Below are 20687 nucleotides of genomic sequence, written 5' to 3'. Positions count from 1 at the left end.
TTGTGTCAAGAACTGCAACGCTGCTGAGTTTTTCACGTGTGTATCAAGATTGGTCCACCACCCAAAGGACATCCAGACAAATTGACACAATTGTGGGAAGCATTGGAGTCAACAACGGCCAGCATCCCTGTGGAACGCTTTAGCCACCTTGAGGAGTCTGTGCCGTGACGAATTGAGGCTGTTCTGAGAGCTAAAGGGGGTACAACTCCATAGGATGGTGTCCTTAACGTTTTGTCAACTGTAGCTGTAAGATAGGAGAGACCCTGTTATATCATTGTTGCCTCGACCTTATTACGACCTGTTGAAGGCCTAGATCAGGGGTGTCAAACTCATTCCACGTAAGGTCGAGTGTCTGCAGGTTTTTGGCTTTTCCTTTCAATTAAGACCTAGACAACCAGGTGAGGGGAGTTCCTTACTGAGACCTAGACAACCAGGTGAGGGGAGACCTAGACAACCAGGTGAGGGGAGTTCCTTACTGAGACCTAGACAACCAGGTGTGGGGAGTTCCTTACTGAGACCTAGACAACCAGGTGAGGGGAGTTCCTTACTGAGACCTAGACAACCAGGTGAGGGGAGACCTAGACAACCAGGTGAGGGGAGTTCCTAACTGAGACCTAGACAGCCAGCTGTGGGGAGTTCCTAACTGAGACCTAGACAACCAGGTGAGGGGAGTTCCTAACTGAGACCTAGACAACCAGGTGAGGGGAGTTCCTAACTGAGACCTAGACAACCAGGTGAGGGGAGTTCCTTACTGAGACCTAGACAACCAGGTGAGGGGAGTTCCTAACTGAGACCTAGACAACCAGGTGAGGGGAGTTCCTAACTGAGACCTAGACAACCAGGTGAGGGGAGTTCCTAACTGAGACCTAGACAACCAGGTGAGGGGAGTTCCTTACTGAGACCTAGACAACCAGGTGAGGAGAGTTCCTTACTGAGACCTAGACAACCAGGTGAGGGGAGACCTAGACAACCAGCTGTGGGGAGTTCCTTATTAAAAAGTACAAGGGTGGAGCAGAAACCCACAGACACTCACCCCTCCCTGAAATGAGTTTCACACATGGCTGAGATAAAGCATATCTAACCAAGTACTACCATTAGATAGCTAGCTTGGGCCCCAGTACTACCATTAGATAGATAGCTTGGGTCCCAGTACTACCATTAGATAGATAGCTTGGGTCCCAGTACTACCATTAGATAGATAGCTTGGGTCCCAGTACTACCATTAGGTAGCTAGCTTGGGTCCCAGTACTACCATTAGATAGCTAGCTTGGGTCCCAGTACTACCATTAGATAGCTAGCTTGGGTCCCAGTACTACCATTAGATAGCTAGCTTGGGTCCCAGTACTACCATTAGATAGCTTGGGTCCCAGTACTACCATTAGATAGCTTGGGTCCCAGTACTACCATTAGATAGCTTGGGTCCCAGTACTACCATTAGATAGCTTGGGTCCCAGTACTACCATTAGATAGCTTGGGTCCCAGTACTACCATTAGATAGCTTGGGTCCCAGTACTACCATTAGATAGCTTGGGTCCCAGTACTACCATTAGATAGCTTGGGTCCCAGTACTACCATTAGATAGCTTGGGTCCCAGTACTACCATTAGATAGCTTGGGTCCCAGTACTACCATTAGATAGCTTGGGTCCCAGTACTACCATTAGATAGCTTGGGTGCCAGTACTACCATTAGATAGCTTGGGTGCCAGAAACATCATTTGTTTCTAAGACTATGTTGTTTGAGTATAATTCTTGGGTATTTTGGGATAAGTTTAAATAATGTTCATAAGGACAAGAGCCTTTTTGTGAAACAAATTTTTGAACAAAAAGTCAGCCTCTAATTCTGTTGGAAGAAACTGTTTCGAGTAGCTGGCTGGTAGCTCATGGTGCTGGTCGACTGGTCAGGGTCAGTTTAGGGTCAATGGAGGTCTGGGGTCCAGAGATGAGCTCCGGTTACGTCATCTGGGAGGCGGTTTCCTCCCCCAAGCAGAGCCTCTTCTGTGGGCTAGTTATTTAACTTAGCAGCCTGCTCCTTCTGGGCCTTCTCCTTCTCTTGCAGCTTCTCCTCCTTCTGCAGCATCACCATGATTTCTGCTACCTGGCTGGTGTTGATGTCAATGTCCTCCTTGTCAATCAACTCCACCAACTAGAATAACACACACAACAAGACACTCATTGAGTTAGCGTTCATTTGTTGTCACCACCTGTCTGTCTTTCATTCAGCTGATTGGCTGAGAAGACACAGCCAGAGGTCCTTCTGATTGGCCCAACAACACATACCTTGATGACATCATCAATGTCGATCTTCCCGTCCTTGTTGTCGTCGAGCGCGTCAGCGATGCTCTGCAGCTTGTGCTCTGGAATGTTCTGGATCTGTCTCATGACGGTGATGAGCTCGTTGATGCTGATCAGGTTCTCCCTAAAGGTAAACAGAAGGCTACATACAGGAGGCATGTTACTGGCTCACACAGGTCACATGGTGGGGGAGGAGGAGCCAACTCTGTTGCCATGCAGGATCAAAGGTCCCAGATCAGAGCACACCAATCAGATCACACCAAATTACATTTTAGGGAGTATTTTATCAGTAAAGTGCAATGAAGAACAAGCTCAAATTAAAAACATGTTATCTTTTTCATTGGAAAAAATATTTAAAAGCCTTTCCTAGGAATTGCATCTTTTGTGAAAAATCATATCTAGAAAATGATTATTATTAATTTAGCAAATTAGTTAAAATCAAATCAAATTTATTTGTCACATACACATGGTTAGCAGGTGTTAATGCGAGTGTAGCGAAATGCTTGTACTTCTAGTTCCGACCATGCAGTAATATCTAACAAGTAATCTACCAATTCCACAACAACTACCTTGTACACACACAAGTGTAAAGGAATGAATAAGAATATGTACATAAAAATATATAAATGAGTGATGGCCGAACGGCATAGGCAAGATGCAGTAGATGGTATAGAGTACAGTATATACATATGAGATGAGTATTGTAGGGTATGAAAACATTATAGAAAGTGGCATTGTTTAAAGTGGCTAGTGATAGATCTAATACATCATATCATTATTGTGAATAAAAAAAACAGTACCCTTAATAAATAATATTGAGGTGTATTATGCTATAGCAACAGTCTAAATTCCATATGGTCTATACCACTTAATCCAACAGTCTAAATTCCATATGGTCTATACAATTTAATCCACAGTCTAAGGCCATATGGTCTATACCATTTAATTCAACAGTTTAAATGCCATATGGCCTATACCATTTAATTCAACAGTTTAAATGCCATATGGTCTATACCATTTCATCAACAGCCTAAATGCCATATGGTCTATACCATTTAATCCAACAGTCTAAAGGCCATATGGTCTATACCATTTCATCCAACAGTCTAAATGTCATATGGTCTATACCATTTCATCCAACAGTCTAAATGCCATATGGTCTATACCATTTCATCCAACAGTCTAAATGTCATATGGTCTATACCATTTCATCCACAGCCTAAATGCCATATGGTCTATACCATTTCATCCAACAGTCTAAATGTCATATGGTCTATACCATTTCATCCAACAGTCTAAATGTCATATGGTCTATACCATTTCATTCACAGTCTAAAGGCCATATGGTCTATACCAGTGGTTTCCAACAGTCTAAAGGCCATATGGTCTATACCAGTGGTTTCCAACAGTCTAAATGCCATATGGTCTATACCATTTAATCCACAGTCTAAAGGCCATATGGTCTATACCATTTCATCAACAGTTTAAATGCCATATGGTCTATACCATTTAATCCACAGTCTAAATGCCATATGGTCTATACCATTTAATCCACAGTCTAAAGGCCATATGGCTTGAGGAACTCTGGTGCAGCACACATTCCATTCCTTTAGATTGGTGTATATTTTGTGTATTGTAGTGAAATTGTTAAAATATTACTGCAATGTTGGAGCTAGAAACACAAGCATTTCACTACACCCAAAATAACATCTGCTAAACGTGTGTATGTGACCAATAACATTTTATTTGAGGTGTGCTTCCCTGAGGATGGCTCACCTCTCACAGTTCTGGGTGACTTTAACCTCACCACGTCTAACTTTGACTCATTCCTCTCTGCCTCCTTTCCACTCCTCTCCTCTTTTGACCTCACCCTCTCACCTTCCCCCCTACTCACAAGGCAGGCAATACGCTTGACCTCATCTTCACTAGATGCTGTTCTTCCACTAATCTCATTGCAACTCCCCTCCAAGTCTCCGACCACTACCTTGTATCCTTTTCCCTCTCGCTCTCATCCAACACTTCTCACTCTGCCCCTACTCGGATGGTATTGCGCCGTCCCAACATTCGCTCTCTCTCTCCCGCTACTCTCTCCTCTTCCATCCTATCATCTCTTCCCTCTGCTCAAACCTTCTCCAACCTATCTCCTGATTCTGCCTCCTCAACCCTCCTCTCCTCCCTTTCTGCATCCTTTGATTTTCTCTGTCCCCTATCCTCCAGGCCGGCTCGGTCCTCCACTCCTGCGCCGTGGCTCGACGACTCACTGCGAGCTCACAGAACAGGGCTCCGGGCAGCCGAGCGGAAATGGAGGAAAACTCGCCTCCCTGCGGACCTGGCATCCTTTCACGCCCTCCTCTCTACATTTTCCTCTTCTGTCTCTGCTGCTAAAGCCACTTTCTACCACTCTAAATTCCAAGCATCTGCCTCTAACCCTAGGAAGCTCTTTGCTACCTTCTCCTCCCTCCTGAATCCTCCTCCCCCTCCCCCCCTCCTCTCTCTCTGCGGATGACTTCGTCAACCATTTTGAAAAGAAGGCTGATGACATCCGATCCTCGTTTGCTAAGCCAAACGACACCGCTGGTCCTGCTCACACTGCCCTACCCTGTGCTTTGACCTCTTTCTCCCCTCTCTCTCCAGATGAAATCTCGCGTCTCGTGACGGCCGGCCGCCCAACAACCTGCCCACTTGACCCTATCCCCTCCTCTCTTCTCCAGACCATTTCCGGAGACCTTCTCCCCTACCTCACCTCGCTCATCAACTCATCCTTGACCGCTGGCTACGTCCCTTCCGTCTTCAAGAGAGCGAGAGTTCCACCCCTTCTGAAAAAACCTACACTCGATCCCTCCGATATCAACAACTACAGACCAGTATCCCTTCTTTCTTTTCTCTCCAAAACTCTTGAACGTGCCGTCCTTGGCCAGCTCTCCTGCTATCTCTCTCAGAATGACCTTCTTGATCCTAATCAGTCAGGTTTCAAGACTGGGCATTCAACTGAGACTGCTCTTCTCTGTGTCACGGAGGCTCTCCGCACTGCTAAAGCTAACTCTCTCTCCTCTGCTCTCATCCTTCTAGACCTATCTGCTGCCTTTGATACTGTGAACCATCAGATCCTCCTCTCCACCCTCTCCGAGCTGGGCATCTCCGGCGCGGCCCACGCTTGGATTGCGTCCTACCTGACAGGTCGCTCCTACCAGGTGGCGTGGCGAGAATCTGTCTCCGCACCACGTGCTCTCACCACTGGTGTCCCCCAGGGCTCTGTTCTAGGCCCTCTCCTATTCTCACTATACACCAAGTCACTTGGCTCGGTCATATCCTCACATGGTCTCTCCTATCATTGCTACGCAGACGACACACAATTAATCTTCTCCTTTCCCCCTTCTGATAACCAGGTGGCGAATCGCATCTCTGCATGTCTGGCAGACATATCAGTGTGGATGACGGCTCACCACCTCAAGCTGAACCTCGGCAAGACGGAGCTGCTCTTCCTCCCGGGGAAGGACTGCCCGTTCCATGATCTCACCATCACGGTTGACAACTCCCTTGTGTCCTCCTCCCAGAGTGCTAAGAACCTTGGCGTGACCCTGGACAACACCCTGTCGTTCTCCACTAACATCAAGGCGGTGACCCGATCCTGTAGGTTCATGCTCTACAACATTCGCAGAGTACGACCCTGCCTCACACAGGAAGCGGCGCAGGTCCTAGTCCAGGCACTTGTCATCTCCCGTCTGGATTACTGCAACTCGCTGTTGGCTGGGCTCCCTGCCTGTGCCATTAAACCCCTACAACTCATCCAGAACGCCGCAGCCCGTCTGGTGTTCAACCTTCCCAAGTTCTCTCACGTCACCCCGCTCCTCCGCTCTCTCCACTGGCTTCCAGTTGAAGCTCGCATCCGCTACAAGTCCATGGTGCTTGCCTACGGAGCTGTGAGGGGAACGGCACCTCCGTACCTTCAGGCTCTGATCAGGCCCTACACCCAAACAAGGGCACTGCGTTCATCCACCTCTGGCCTGCTCGCCTCCCTACCTCTGAGGAAGCACAGTTCCCGCTCAGCCCAGTCAAAACTGTTCGCTGCTCTGGCACCCCAATGGTGGAACAAGCTCCCTCACGACGCCAGGACAGCGGAGTCAATCACCACCTTCTGGAGACACCTAAAACCCCACCTCTTTAAGGAATACCTGGGATAGGATAAAGTAATCCTTCTAACCCCCCCCCCAAAATATTTAGATGCACTATTGTAAAGTGGTTGTTCCACTGGATATCATAAGGTGAATGCACCGATTTGTAAGTCGCTCTGGATAAGAGCGTCTGCTAAATGACTTAAATGTAAATGTAAATGTAATGCTGCTTGAGGATCTCTCAGGTGTGCTGCTTGAGGATCTCTCAGGTGTGCTGCTTGAGGAACTCTCAGGTGTGTTGCTTGAGGAACTCTCAGGTGTGCTGCAAAACTTTTCCTCATCGTGACCATTTTTTTGAACCCTCACTTATAAACATGTTGAGTTGGCAGCACTAGTGTTGGTCAGATAATACATGAAATGGTTCCATCTGTATGGTTGTTTCCAGTCCTGTGTGCTCAGGCTGCTGTTACATTTGTATCACCTGAGGGGCGCGCATCACCAGCAAAGTCATTTCTATCATTTTACTTTTGTCTATAAAAAGTTAGTTGTGCTAAGTTTGATAGGGTTTAGTCATTTATTTCTTAATATATGGCTCTGGGCTTAGCTATACCACAGCCTCCGCTCTAGAAACAAACAGAGTGGCTCTGGGCTTAGCTATACCACAGCCTCTGCTCTAGAAACAAACAGAGTGGCTCTGGGCTTAGCTTTACCACAGCCTCCGCTCTAGAAACAAACAGAGTGGCTCTGGGCTTAGCTATACCACAGCCTCCGCTCTAGAAACAAACAGAGTGGCTCTGGGCTTAGCTATACCACAGCCTCCGCTCTAGAAACAAACAGAGTGGCTTCTCTAACCAACTCTAACCCAGACTGGCTTCCATACTGACGAATACGGGTTAGGGTTAACTCTAACCCAGACTGGCTTCCATACTGATGAATATGGGTTAGGGTTAACTCTAACCCAGGCTGGCTTCCATACTGATGAATATGGGTTAGGGTTAACTCTAACCCACTCTAACCCAGACTGGCTTCTCAGGAAGTCTACATTAGAACAGACACCATCAATAACAACATAGTAATGATGCATGTTTACCATTCCAAATGAAGAGTGACTTTACAGGCCAGAGAACAGAGACGAACTAAAGACCTCATGCTTCTCCTTAAAGAAAACACACTATTTTAAAATGGAGACAGCCCTTAACGGCGCTGCCCATTCCGTCACAGGAGCTGCTATTAGGAAGAGCTGTCTAACATAATCTAGTGTGAAGCCACACCACAGTGAATGGAGGTCAGTATGAAGCCCCACCACAGTGAATGGAGGTCAGTATGAAGCCCCACCACAGTGAATGGAGGTCAGTATGAAGCCCCACCACAGTGAATGGGTGGACCTGTTCCAGCAGACTGAACCAGGCTATGACACGTCACCTGACCAGGTACAGCTGCTGAGGGCAGAGCGCCCAGCTCAGATGGAACAGTAATCTGTGCCACCAAGCAGGGTTTCAGTTAGCCGGTGTTAGCCGGTGTTAGCCGGTGTTAGCCGGTGTTAGCCGGTGTTAGCCGGTGTTAGCCGGTGTTAGCCGGCTTTTGGACGATAAAAAAATAGAAAAGCCGATAAAATCTGCACCGGCCAATTGTCCGGTAGGGAAATAAAAAAAATACATTTTTAGCCTCGTCATTGATGTAAATACATTTGACCAGTCATGCTTACTAGTCTCTAGGTTAACTTGCATAACTGAATGGAATTAACTTGGCGTGTGTATATTCGTTATGTAACTTATTTGTGACTCGTTTCAGTAAGGTAGGCGTATGATGGACGTCACTACTTCACAGGAGAGGCACATGAACGTTTTTTTTTTTGGCAGAAATGCCTTCTGGAACATGTGAACTTTCAAGTGCCTTAATAACAAAATTGTATGTCATCTGTAAATACGAATAAAATTGTTAAGTTACGAGCCTGGTTAGTTAAGCCACGGAAAAAGACAGAAACTTTCCCGCTAGCCATGATTGGCTGAGATAATGGATGGACATCCCGAGACATGAGTTCGGATTGGTCTGCCATGTAACATACATATAACATGAGCTGCTCAGTATGTGTAGATACTTGCTACCGCAGCTTATTGAAAGATATAACGTTAACCACGGAGAAATGCAAAGTGATGCTACTGCTCTCAACAACGCTGCCCTGAATTTAGCAGACACTATTGACAAAGATCAGTGGAAAAAAGTTGAGATGGACTTTCTGGAGGACGATCGTGTCATGTTGACTCTCTCCAACTGAAAATTATTCAGACGATGAGGAAATCCCTGACTTAAGTAAAAGCATTTTCATTGAACCTTCTTCTGATGACAGTGATTGGGAAGAAACGGCGATCAACAGTGTTGTTGTCGCGGAAGAAGTTGACAATGTTTTGAAATCAGTAGAATGCCTGGTGGAAGCAGAGTATGATAAGGAGATGAATACAATTTTGCCATTTGATTACAAATGCAGAGGGAGTGGAAAAGAGAACAAGGCTGTTGTATAAAACATCTGTCTCCGGATTACATCTTCAAACTAAGGGCAACTATGGCATCCGCGACAGAGAAGGAGAAAGATTTGATGATTATGGCATTGCACACGGTCAGTGTGAACCAGAGTGACTGGACCCAATGGGCCAAGCAAGCTGTACAAACAAAATGAAAACGACACAGGGCATCTTATATAATGAAAGTGGTTGCAGTCTGCCACTAACCGTTCATGCATGTACACGGCTACATGCATCTAGCTACATTTTCCGTGTTGAAATATCTCAGAAATCCATTTGCATGGCTAGTTATACTCTAATGTTAGCTAGCTAACTAGAACCTATTTGGTTAGCTTTAGCTAGCTATGACAATCAGTTTGTAATACTAGTATTCTATGGATTGAGATTATGGTTTATTAGCGAGCTACATGTCTAAACAAAATCCCAAGTTAAAGCGTACTGTTAGCTAGCTAATGTTAGCTGGCACATTGAACCTAGTTGGTTAGCTTTAGCGGCTATGACACCTTCGGTATCCTGTGCATGTGACAAATAATCTTCAAATTTTATTTTGTGTGTTTCCCAGAGACAGTAATGTGAACAACATGACCTGCACCAAAGTCAGATTAGGATATAGGCCAAGGACTAGATATTGTATTTTTACCTGGAGCTACTATTTTCACCACTTTAAGTCTTGAAAACGTTGGTTGTTTACTACACTACTCACTCTGTTTAGCACATGGCCTCAAATGAGAATCCTTAAAGAGATGAGTGGGGCTAAGGCTTAAGAGGGTGTGAACGATGCTGAATGGGTGTAGACAAAGAAGAGATCTCCAGTAGGTGGACCAAAACATTCAAGGACCACTTTCTCAAAAGTGAGTTTACAAGTTCCTCAACTTTCATAGCAGAATTACTTTCCCATTGTTCCTCAGCTACAGTGTATGATATACAATTGTTCTAGCTCTAAGTCTCTACTTTTATCCAATGTAAAAAACACAATTTCAAAATGTTGCTACATATGACTGAAAAGAGGTAGTGGGTCACATTTAATCACACAGATACGAAGCCGCCTATGAGCAGAAACTCTGTCGGACAGCGAGAGAGCTCCTGCTACAGCATCTCAAACAGCAGAGGCTCCTGCTACAGCATCTCAAACAGCAGAGGCTCCTGCTACAGCATCTCAAACAGCAGAGGCTCCTGCTACAGCATCTCAAACAGCAGAGAGCTCCTGCTACAGCATCTCAAACAGCAGAGACTCCTGCTACAGCATCTCAAACAGCAGAGGCTCCTGCTACAGCATCTCAAACAGCAGAGGCTCCTGCAACAGCATCTCAAACAGCAGAGGCTCCTGCTACAGCATCTCAAACAGCAGAGAGCTCCTGCTACAGCATCTCAAACAGCAGAGGCTCCTGCTACAGCATCTCAAACAGCAGAGGCTCCTGCTACAGCATCTCAAACAGCAGAGGCTCCTGCTACAGCATCTCAAACAGCAGAGGCAACGTCACACCCCACTTCCCAATGAGCTGGAGGCAGAACGCATTTTCAAAACATGTACTTAAATTGTTGGAAACCTGAATGTTTTACTACATATTGAGGCATGTCTTTCACCGTCAACAACCCAGCCACACCGTCAACAACCCAGCCCGATCCGTCAACACCGTCAACAACCCAGCCACACCGTCAACAACCCAGCCCGATCCGTCAACACCGTCAACAACCCAGCCACACCGTCAACAACCCAGCCACACCGTCAACAACCCAGCCCGATCCGTCAACACCGTCAACAACCCAGCCACACCGTCAACAACCCAGCCACACCGTCAACAACCCAGCCCGATCCGTCAACACCGTCAACAACCCAGCCACACCGTCAACAACCCAGCCACACCGTCAACAACCCAGCCACACCGTCAACAACCCAGCCACACCGTCAACAACCCAGCCACAACGTCAACAACCCAGCCACACCGTCCACACCGTCAACAACCCAGTCAACAACTCAGCCACACCGTCAACAACCCAGCCACACCGTCAACAACCCAGCCACACCGTCAACAACCCAGCCACACCGTCAACAACCCTATGATGATCATCCATTCTCCATCAAATGTCAAATGAACATTATCCAATTTTCAAACTAGCCTTGTTTTTGTTGAAGGCATATTAAGTGATATTTCTTTGGAGGCATGTGTTTTTAGCGAGATCAAACACATTTCAGCATGTGAATAAGACTCCTAACCCATTACTCCAAATGCTACCTAACTACACGTTTAGCCCATTGGTAACTACCGGTAACTACATGTTTAGCCCATTGGTAACTACCGGTAACTACACGTTTAGCCCATTGGTAACTACCGGTAACTACACGTTTAGCCCATTGGTAACTACCGGTAACTACACATTTAGCCCATTGGTAACTACCGGTAACTACACATTTAGCCCATTGGTAACTACCGGTAACTACACGTTTAGCCCATTGGTAACTACACATTTAGCCCATTGGTAACTACCGGTAACTACACATTTAGCCCATTGGTAACGACCGGTACCTACACGTTTAGCCCATTGGTAACTACACATTTAGCCCATTGGTAACTACCGGTAACTACACGTTTAGCCCATTGGTAACTACACATTTAGCCCATTGGTAACTACCGGTAACTACACGTTAACGCCGGTCACATGACGTCCATATCCTGTTCCAGTCTGATCGGACACCCCCATTGGTTCCCAGAGTGGTTCTATGATGACGCTGCTGATTTCTTACCCAATAGGAGGAGTGGATGGTCTGTCCATCTGTCCGTCCAGGACCACCTTGTCCTGCTCCAGCTCTGTGATGATCTTTCCTATCCTACCGATCATCCTGTTGACCCTCTTAGAGAGCCGCTGAGAGGCCTTACTCTCCTGCACGGCCTTCTCCTGGCCAGTCTTAGATAACTCCTTCTTTATCTCCTTCAGGTCCTGGACAGAAACACAGAAACCCCCGTCAGTAGCGGAGATCCCACCTTACCCCCGTCAGTAGCGGAGATCCCACCTTACCCCCGTCAGTAGCGGAGATCCCACCTTACCCCCGTCAGTAGCGGGGATCCCACCTTACCCCCGTCAGTAGCGGAGATCCCACCTTACCCCCGTCAGTAGTGGAGATCCCACCTTACCCCCGTCAGTAGTGGAGATCCCACCTTACCTCGCTGTACTCCTGCACATCATCTTTCAGGTCCTCTAGTTCCTCCTTTTCCAGAGTGAGCAACTTCTTCTGTTCCTTCAGCTGGGTACAAGCATCACTCAACATGTCTATCTCTTCCTTAGTGATCTCCTCTCCCTGTAGGGGACAATATATACTATTATATATTGGGGTACAGCTGGGTACAGGACAGACACTCAGTGACCAGTTTATTAGGTAAAACACCCAGCAGGGTACAGGACAATATATACTATTATACAGTTTGGTACAGGACAATAGGATAGGATTGTCGTAGGATAGAATAGTGTATACAGCAATAGTTGAATAGGATGGCATTGCCTAGAACACAGTATATACATATGAGCTTAGTAAAGCATTTTATAAACATTATTAAAGTGGCCAGTGATTCCATGTCTATGTACATAGAGCAGTAGCCTCTAAGTTGCAGGGTTGAGTAACTGGGTGGTAGCCAGCTAGTGACAGTGACTATAGTTCAGGGCAGGGTACTGGGTGGTAGCCAGCTAGTGACAGTGACTATAGTTCAGGGCAGGGTACTGGGTGGAGGCCGGCTAGTAACAGTAACTAAGGTTCAGGGCAGGGTACTGGGTGGATGCTAGTAACAGTAACTATAGTTCAGGGCAGGGTACTGGGTGGTAGCCAGCTAGTAACGGTGGCTAAGTTCAGGGCAGGGTACTGGGTGGATGCTAGTAACAGTAACTATAGTTCAGGGCAGGGTACTGGGTGGTAGCCAGCTAGTGACAGTGACTATAGTTCAGGGCAGGGTACTGGGTGGTAGCCAGCTAGTGACAGTGACTATAGTTCAGGGCAGGGTACTGGGTGGTAGCCAGCTAGTGACAGTGACTATAGTTCAGGGCAGGGTACTGGGTGGTAGCCAGCTAGTAACAGTGACATAGTTCAGGACAGGGTACTGGGTGGTAGCCAGCTAGTGACAGTGACTATAGTTCAGGGCAGGGTACTGGGTGGAGGCCGGCTAGTAACAGTAACTATAGTTCAGGGCAGGGTACTGGGTGGTAGCCGGCTAGTAACAGTGAGAAAGTTCAGGGCAGGGTACTGGGTGGAGGCTAGTGACGGTGACTAAGTTCAGGGCAGGTTACTGGGTGGTAGCCGGCTAGTAACAGTAACTAAGGTTCAGGGCAGGGTACTGGGTGGATGCTAGTAACAGTAACTATAGTTCAGGGCAGGGTACTGGGTGGTAGCCAGCTAGTAACAGTGACTAAGTTCAGGACAGGGTACTGGGTGGTAGCCGGCTAGTAACGGTGGCTAAGTTCAGGACAGGGTACTGGGTGGTAGCTGGCTAGTGACAGTGACATAGTTCAGGGCAGGGTACTGGGTGGAGGCTAGTGACGGTGAGAAAGTTCAGGGCAGGGTACTGGGTGGTATCCGGCTAGTAACAGTGGCTAAGTTCAGGGCAGGGTACTGGGTGGTAGCCAGCTAGTAACGGTGGCTAAGTTCAGGGCAGGGTACTGGGTGGTAGCCGGCTAGTGACAGTGAGAAAGTTCAGGGCAGGGTACTGGGTGGAGGCCGGCTAGTAACGGTGACTAAGTTCAGGGCAGGGTACTGGGTGGTAGCCGGCTAGTGACATAGTTCAGGGCAGGGAACTTTTTTTTTTTTTTTTTTATATATTTTTGCCCAGTATAAAATATGATTATGGTGAAATCTATTCAAATCACCTGAAGACCTTCATGCCCTCTAGGACAGGTGTTGGTCTGTGTGTTACCTTGATGCCCTCTAGGACAGGTGTTGGTCTGTGTGTTACCTTCATGCCCTCTAGGACAGGTATTGGGCTGTGTGTTACCTTGATGCCCTTAAGGACAGGTGTTGGTCTGTGTGTTACCTTCATGCCCTCTAGGACAGGTGTTGGTCTGTGTGTTACCTTGATGCCCTCTAGGACAGGTGTTGGTCTGTGTGTTACCTTGATGCCCTCTAGGACAGGTGTTGGGCTGTGTGTTACCTTCATGCCCTCTAGGACAGGTGTTGGTCTGTGTGTTACCTTCATGCCCTCTAGGACAGGTGTTGGTCTGTGTGTTACCTTCATGCCCTCTAGGACAGGTGTTGGTCTGTGTGTTACTTTCATGCCCTCTAGGACAGGTATGGTCTGAGTGTTACCTTCATGCCGTCTAGGACAGGTGTTGGTCTGTGTGTTACCTTCAGGCCCTAAAGGACAGGTGTTGGTCTGAGTGTTACCTTCATGCCCTAAAGGACAGGTGTTGGTCTGTGTGTTACCTTGATGCCCTCTAGGACAGGCGCTGTGTCTCGTAGTGTCTCTGAGTGTTTAGCCATGTCCCCATTAGAGAGGGAGAATTCTGTCCTCTCTGCTGCGTCCGCCAGCCTCTCCAGCTCTCGGTCCTTGTTATCCTGACGTATCGCTGCCTCCTCCTGCAGCGTTGCTTCCAGCTTGGTCTTGTTGTCCACCTGGGACAGCTCCATCTCAGCTACTTTAACCTGGGCCTCCTTAGCCTGGAGAGAGAGAGAGAGACACCATGTCATACATAACCCTGATCTCTAACCCTACACCATGTCAGAGACCCTGACCCTGACCTCTCACCCCTGACCTCTAACCCCTGACCTCCTTGGCCTGGAGACGGAGAGAACGTATGTGAATAAACGAACAACGCTCCAGGTTACAACAGAAGGCTGCTACACCTGGATTCCATGTCAGTATAAAAACCCTGTACCAGCAGGTGGAACTGTACTCACACACACACACACACACCACTATTTCCAGGAGGAGCAGTACTCACACACACCACTATTTCCAGGTGGAACTGTACTCACACACACCACTATTTCCAGGTGGAACTGTACTCACACACACCACTATTTCCAGGTGGAACTGTACTCACACACACCACTATTTCCAGGTGGAACTGTACTCACACACACCACTATTTCCAGGTGGAACTGTACTCATACATACCACTATGTCAGGCAGATTCTGCAGGGTGGTCTTGAGCTGGTCAGCAGGGGAGAGAGTATCAGGGAGGAACATGGCTCTGGAGAGGAGGAGCAGTGAGGTGGGGATGTGCTGGTTCAGGTGGAGCTCCAACCACTGGAGAAGAGGAACAGACCAGGTTATAACCCCTAACCCTGACCCTAACCCCTATCCCCTACCCCTAACCCCTAACCCCTACCCTAACCCTACCCCTAACCCCTAACCCCTACCCTACCACTGGAGAAGAGGAACAGACCAGGTTATAACCCCATAACCCCTAACCCCTAACCCTAACGCCAACCCTCCCCCTACCCTAACCCCTACCCCTACCACTGGAGAAGAGGAACAGACCAGGTTATAACCCCATAACCCCTAACCCCTAACCCTAACGCCAACCCTCCCCCTACCCTAACCCCTACCCCTACCCTACCACTGGAGAAGAGGAACAGACCAGGTTATAACCCCTAACCCTGACCCCAACCCCAACCCTACCCTAACCCCTAACCCCTACCCCTACCCTACCACTGGAGAAGAGGAACAGACCAGGTTATAACCCCTAACCCTAACCCCAACCCTCCCCCTACCCTAACCCCTACCCCTACCACTGGAGAAGAGGAACAGACCAGGTTATAACCCCATAACCCCTAACCCCTAACCCTAACCCTAACCCCTATCCCCTAACCCCACCACTGGAGAAGAGGAACACACCAGGTTATAACCCCTAACCCTACCCTAACCTAACCCCTAACCCCTAACCCCACCACTGGAGAAGAGGAACACACCAGGTTATAACCCCTAACCCTAACCCCTAACCCCAACCCTACCCTAACCCCTAACCCCAACCCTACCCTAACCTCTACCCTACCACTGGAGAAGAGGAACACCAGGTTATAACCCCTAACCCTAACCCCTATCCCCTACCCCTAACCCCAACCCTACCCTAACCTCTACCCCCTAACCCTAACCCCTAACCCCAACCCTACCCTAACCTCTACCCTAACCTCTATCCCCTACCCCTAACCCCTAACCCCAACCCTACCCTAACCTCTACCCTAACCTCTATCCCCTACCCCTAACCCCTAACCCCACCACTGGAGAAGAGGAACACACCAGGTTAGCTACTAATCACAGTGAAGAAGAACTCTCATGTTTAAACAGTGTTTTAGTAGGTTTAATATAGGCTCACTGTCTCAGTCTCTCCTCCATTAGGACACTGATATGTTAATATATATAATAATATATAGGTGGTTTATTACCTGCTGATCTCTCAGCCTCTCCTCCATTAGGACACTGATATGTTAATATATAGGTGGTTAATTACCTGCTGGAGCTGATCTCTCAGCCTCTCCTCCATTAGGACACGGATATGTTAATATATATAATAATATATAGGTGGTTTATTACCTGCTGGAGCTGATCTCTCAGCCTCTCCTCCATCAGGACACTGATATGTTAATATATATAATAATATATAGGTGGTTTATTACCTGCTGATCTCTCAGCCTCTCCTCCATTAGGACACTGATATGTTAATATATATAATAATATATAGGTGGTTAATTACCTGCTGGAGCTGATCTCTCAGCCTCTCCTCCATTAGGACACTGATATGTTAATATATAGGTGGTTAATTACCTGCTGGAGCTGATCTCTCAGCCTCTCCTCCATCAGGACACTGATATGTTAATATATATAATAATATATAGGTGGTTTATTACCTGCTGGAGCTGATCTCTCAGCCTCTCCTCCATTAGGACACTGATATGTTAATATATAGGTGGTTTATTACCTGCTGGAGCTGATCTCTCAGCCTCTCCTCCATCAGGACACTGATATGTTAATATATATAATAATATATAGGTGGTTTATTACCTGCTGATCTCTCAGCCTCTCCTCCATTAGGACACTGATATGTTAATATATATAATAATATATAGGTGGTTTATTACCTGCTGATCTCTCAGCCTCTCCTCCATTAGGACACTGATATGTTAATATATATAATAATATATAGGTGGTTTATTACCTGCTGGAGCTGATCTCTCAGCCTCTCCTCCATTAGGACACTGATATGTTAATATATATAATAATATATAGGTGGTTAATTACCTGCTGGAGCTGATCTCTCAGCCTCTCCTCCATCAGGACACTGATATGTTAATATATATAATAATATATAGGTGGTTTATTACCTGCTGGAGCTGATCTCTCAGCCTCTCCTCCATCAGGACACTGATATGTTAATATATATAATAATATATAGGTGGTTTATTACCTGCTGGAGCTGATCTCTCAGTCTCTCCTCCATTAGGACACTGATATGTTAATATATATAATAATATATAGGTGGTTTATTACCTGCTAGAGCTGATCTCTCAGCCTCTCCTCCATCAGGACACTGATATGTTAATATATATAATAATATATAGGTAGTTTATTACCTGCTAGAGCTGATCTCTCAGCCTCTCCTCCATCAGGACACTGATATGTTAATATATATATTAATATATAGGTGGTTTATTACCTGCTGATCTCTCAGCCTCTCCTCCATTAGGACACTGATATGTTAATATATAGGTGGTTAATTACCTGCTGGAGCTGATCTCTCAGTCTCTCCTCCATCAGGACACTGATATGTTAATATATATAATAATATATAGGTGGTTTATTACCTGCTGGAGCTGATCTCTCAGTCTCTCCTCCATCAGGACACTGATATGTTAATATATATAATAATATATAGGTGGTTAATTACCTGCTGATCTCTCAGCCTCTCCTCCATTAGGACACTGATATGTTAATGTATATAATAATATATAGGTGGTTAATTACCTGCTGATCTCTCAGCCTCTCCTCCATTAGGACACTGATATGTTAATATATAGGTGGTTTATTACCTGCTGATCTCTCAGTCTCTCCTCCATTAGGATACTGATATGTTAATATATATAATAATATATAGGTGGTTTATTACCTGCTAGAGCTGATCTCTCAGTCTCTCCTCCATCAGGACACTGATATGTTAATATATATAATAATATATAGGTGGTTTATTACCTGCTGGAGCTGATCTCTCAGTCTCTCCTCCATCAGGACACTGATATGTTAATATATATAATAATATATAGGTGGTTTATTACCTGATGATCTCTCAGTCTCTCCTCCATCAGGACACTGATATGTTAATATATATAATAATATATAGGTGGTTTATTACCTGCTGGAGCTGATCTCTCAGCCTCTCCTCCATTAGGACACTGATATGTTAATATATATAATAATATATAGGTGGTTAATTACCTGCTGATCTCTCAGCCTCTCCTCCATCAGGACACTGATATGTTAATATATATAATAATATATAGGTGGTTAATTACCTGCTGATCTCTCAGCCTCTCCTCCATTAGGACACTGATATGTTAATATATATAATAATATATAGGTGGTTTATTACCTGCTGATCTCTCAGCCTCTCCTCCATTAGGACACTGATATGTTAATATATAGGTGGTTTATTACCTGCTGGAGCTGATCTCTCAGCCTCTCCTCCATCAGGACACTGATATGTTAATATATATAATAATATATAGGTGGTTTATTACCTGCTGGAGCTGATCTCTCAGCCTCTCCTCCATTAGGACACTGATATGTTAATATATATAATAATATATAGGTGGTTAATTACCTGCTGGAGCTGATCTCTCAGCCTCTCCTCCATTAGGACACTGATATGTTAATATATAGGTGGTTAATTACCTGCTGGAGCTGATCTCTCAGTCTCTCCTCCATCAGGACACTGATATGTTAATATATATAATAATATATAGGTGGTTTATTACCTGCTGGAGCTGATCTCTCAGTCTCTCCTCCATTAGGACACTGATATGTTAATATATATAATAATATATAGGTGGTTTATTACCTGCTGATCTCTCAGCCTCTCCTCCATCAGGACACTGATATGTTAATATATATAATAATATATAGGTGGTTTATTACCTGCTGGAGCTGATCTCTCAGTCTCTCCTCCATCAGGACACTGATATGTTAATATATATAATAATATATAGGTGGTTTATTAGCTGCTGGAGCTGATCTCTCAGTCTCTCCTCCATTAGGACACTGATATGTTAATATATATAATAATATATAGGTGGTTTATTACCTACTGATCTCTCAGCCTCTCCTCCATTAGGACACTGATATGTTAATATATATAATAATATATAGGTGGTTTATTACCTGCTGGAGCTGATCTCTCAGTCTCTCCTCCATCAGGACACTGATATGTTAATATATATAATAATATATAGGTGGTTTATTACCTGCTGATCTCTCAGTCTCTCCTCCATCAGGACACTGATATGTGAATATATATAATAATATATAGGTGGTTTATTACCTGCTAGAGCTGATCTCTCAGTCTCTCCTCCATTAGGACACTGATATGTTAATATATATAATAATATATAGGTGGTTTATTACCTGCTGATCTCTCAGCCTCTCCTCCATTAGGACACTGATATGTTAATATATATAATAATATATAGGTGGTTTATTACCTGCTGATCTCTCAGTCTCTCCTCCATTAGGACACTGATATGTTAATATATATAATAATATATAGGTGGTTTATTACCTGCTAGAGCTGATCTCTCAGTCTCTCCTCCATTAGGACACTGATATGTTAATATATAGGTGGTTAATTACCTGCTGGAGCTGATCTCTCAGCCTCTCCTCCATTAGGACACTGATATGTTAATATATAGGTGGTTTATTACCTGCTGGAGCTGATCTCTCAGCCTCTCCTCCATCAGGACACTGATATGTTAATATATATAATAATATATAGGTGGTTTATTACCTGCTGATCTCTCAGCCTCTCCTCCATTAGGACACTGATATGTTAATATATATAATAATATATAGGTGGTTTATTACCTGCTGATCTCTCAGCCTCTCCTCCATTAAGACACTGATATGTTAATATATATAATAATATATAGGTGGTTTATTACCTGCTGATCTCTCAGCCTCTCCTCCATTAGGACACTGATATGTTAATATATATAATAATATATAGGTGGTTTATTACCTGCTGGAGCTGATCTCTCAGCCTCTCCTCCATTAGGACACTGATATGTTAATATATATAATAATATATAGGTGGTTAATTACCTGCTGGAGCTGATCTCTCAGCCTCTCCTCCATTAGGACACTGATATGTTAATATATATAATAATATATAGGTGGTTTATTACCTGCTGATCTCTCAGCCTCTCCTCCATTAGGACACTGATATGTTAATATATAGGTGGTTTATTACCTGCTGGAGCTGATCTCTCAGTCTCTCCTCCATCAGGACACTGATATGTTAATATATATAATAATATATAGGTGGTTTATTACCTGCTGGAGCTGATCTCTCAGTCTCTCCTCCATTAGGACACTGATATGTTAATATATATAATAATATATAGGTGGTTTATTACCTGCTAGAGCTGATCTCTCAGTCTCTCCTCCATTAGGACACTGATATGTTAATATATATAATAATATATAGGTGGTTTATTACCTGCTGGAGCTGATCTCTCAGTCTCTCCTCCATCAGGACACTGATATGTTAATATATATAATAATATATAGGTGGTTTA

At 45.3% G+C, this 20687-nt stretch overlaps 1 protein-coding gene and 2 long non-coding RNA genes across 6 annotated transcripts in view; all 3 read right to left on the bottom strand.

Annotated features, from left to right (window-relative positions):
- Positions 1-1101: 1101 nt before the first annotated feature.
- letm1 (leucine zipper-EF-hand containing transmembrane protein 1) overlaps positions 1102-20687 on the bottom strand; it is a 55428-nt gene continuing 35842 nt past the window's right edge. For 2 of the 3 annotated variants that reach the window (XM_029712587.1, XM_029712588.1), the window contains exons 8-13: positions 15019-15150; positions 14325-14558; positions 12084-12218; positions 11667-11860; positions 2278-2434; positions 1102-2143 (exon numbers count right to left, since the gene is read on the bottom strand). In XM_029712587.1, the coding sequence (XP_029568447.1) occupies positions 2003-2143; positions 2278-2434; positions 11667-11860; positions 12084-12218; positions 14325-14558; positions 15019-15150 (993 nt within the window). In that variant the 3' untranslated portion in view covers positions 1102-2002. The remainder of the gene's footprint in view (positions 2144-2277; positions 2435-11666; positions 11861-12083; positions 12219-14324; positions 14559-15018; positions 15151-20687) is intronic. The other variant, XM_029712589.1, reaches the window with a different exon arrangement.
- On the bottom strand, positions 13701-14316 carry LOC115161811 (uncharacterized). Its single transcript, XR_003869429.1, has 2 exons — positions 13936-14316; positions 13701-13779 (listed from the first exon to the last, which is right to left on the bottom strand). It is a non-coding gene; the product is annotated as an uncharacterized LOC115161811 (long non-coding RNA).
- Positions 16193-20682, bottom strand: LOC115161810 (uncharacterized). Of its 2 annotated transcripts, none has more exons than XR_003869427.1 (3): positions 20212-20682; positions 16823-17930; positions 16193-16520 (listed from the first exon to the last, which is right to left on the bottom strand). It is a non-coding gene; the product is annotated as an uncharacterized LOC115161810 (long non-coding RNA). The 2 variants fall into 2 exon arrangements; XR_003869428.1 differs by lacking the exon at positions 20212-20682 and having other exon boundaries at positions 16823-16982; positions 17226-19106.

This window comes from Salmo trutta, chromosome 25, assembly GCF_901001165.1.
Source record: "Salmo trutta chromosome 25, fSalTru1.1, whole genome shotgun sequence".
NCBI classification, from domain to species: Eukaryota; Metazoa; Chordata; class Actinopteri; order Salmoniformes; family Salmonidae; genus Salmo; species Salmo trutta.
The sequence above is the reverse complement of the archived record's forward strand: the minus strand, read 5'-3'. Positions and strand labels throughout refer to the sequence as shown.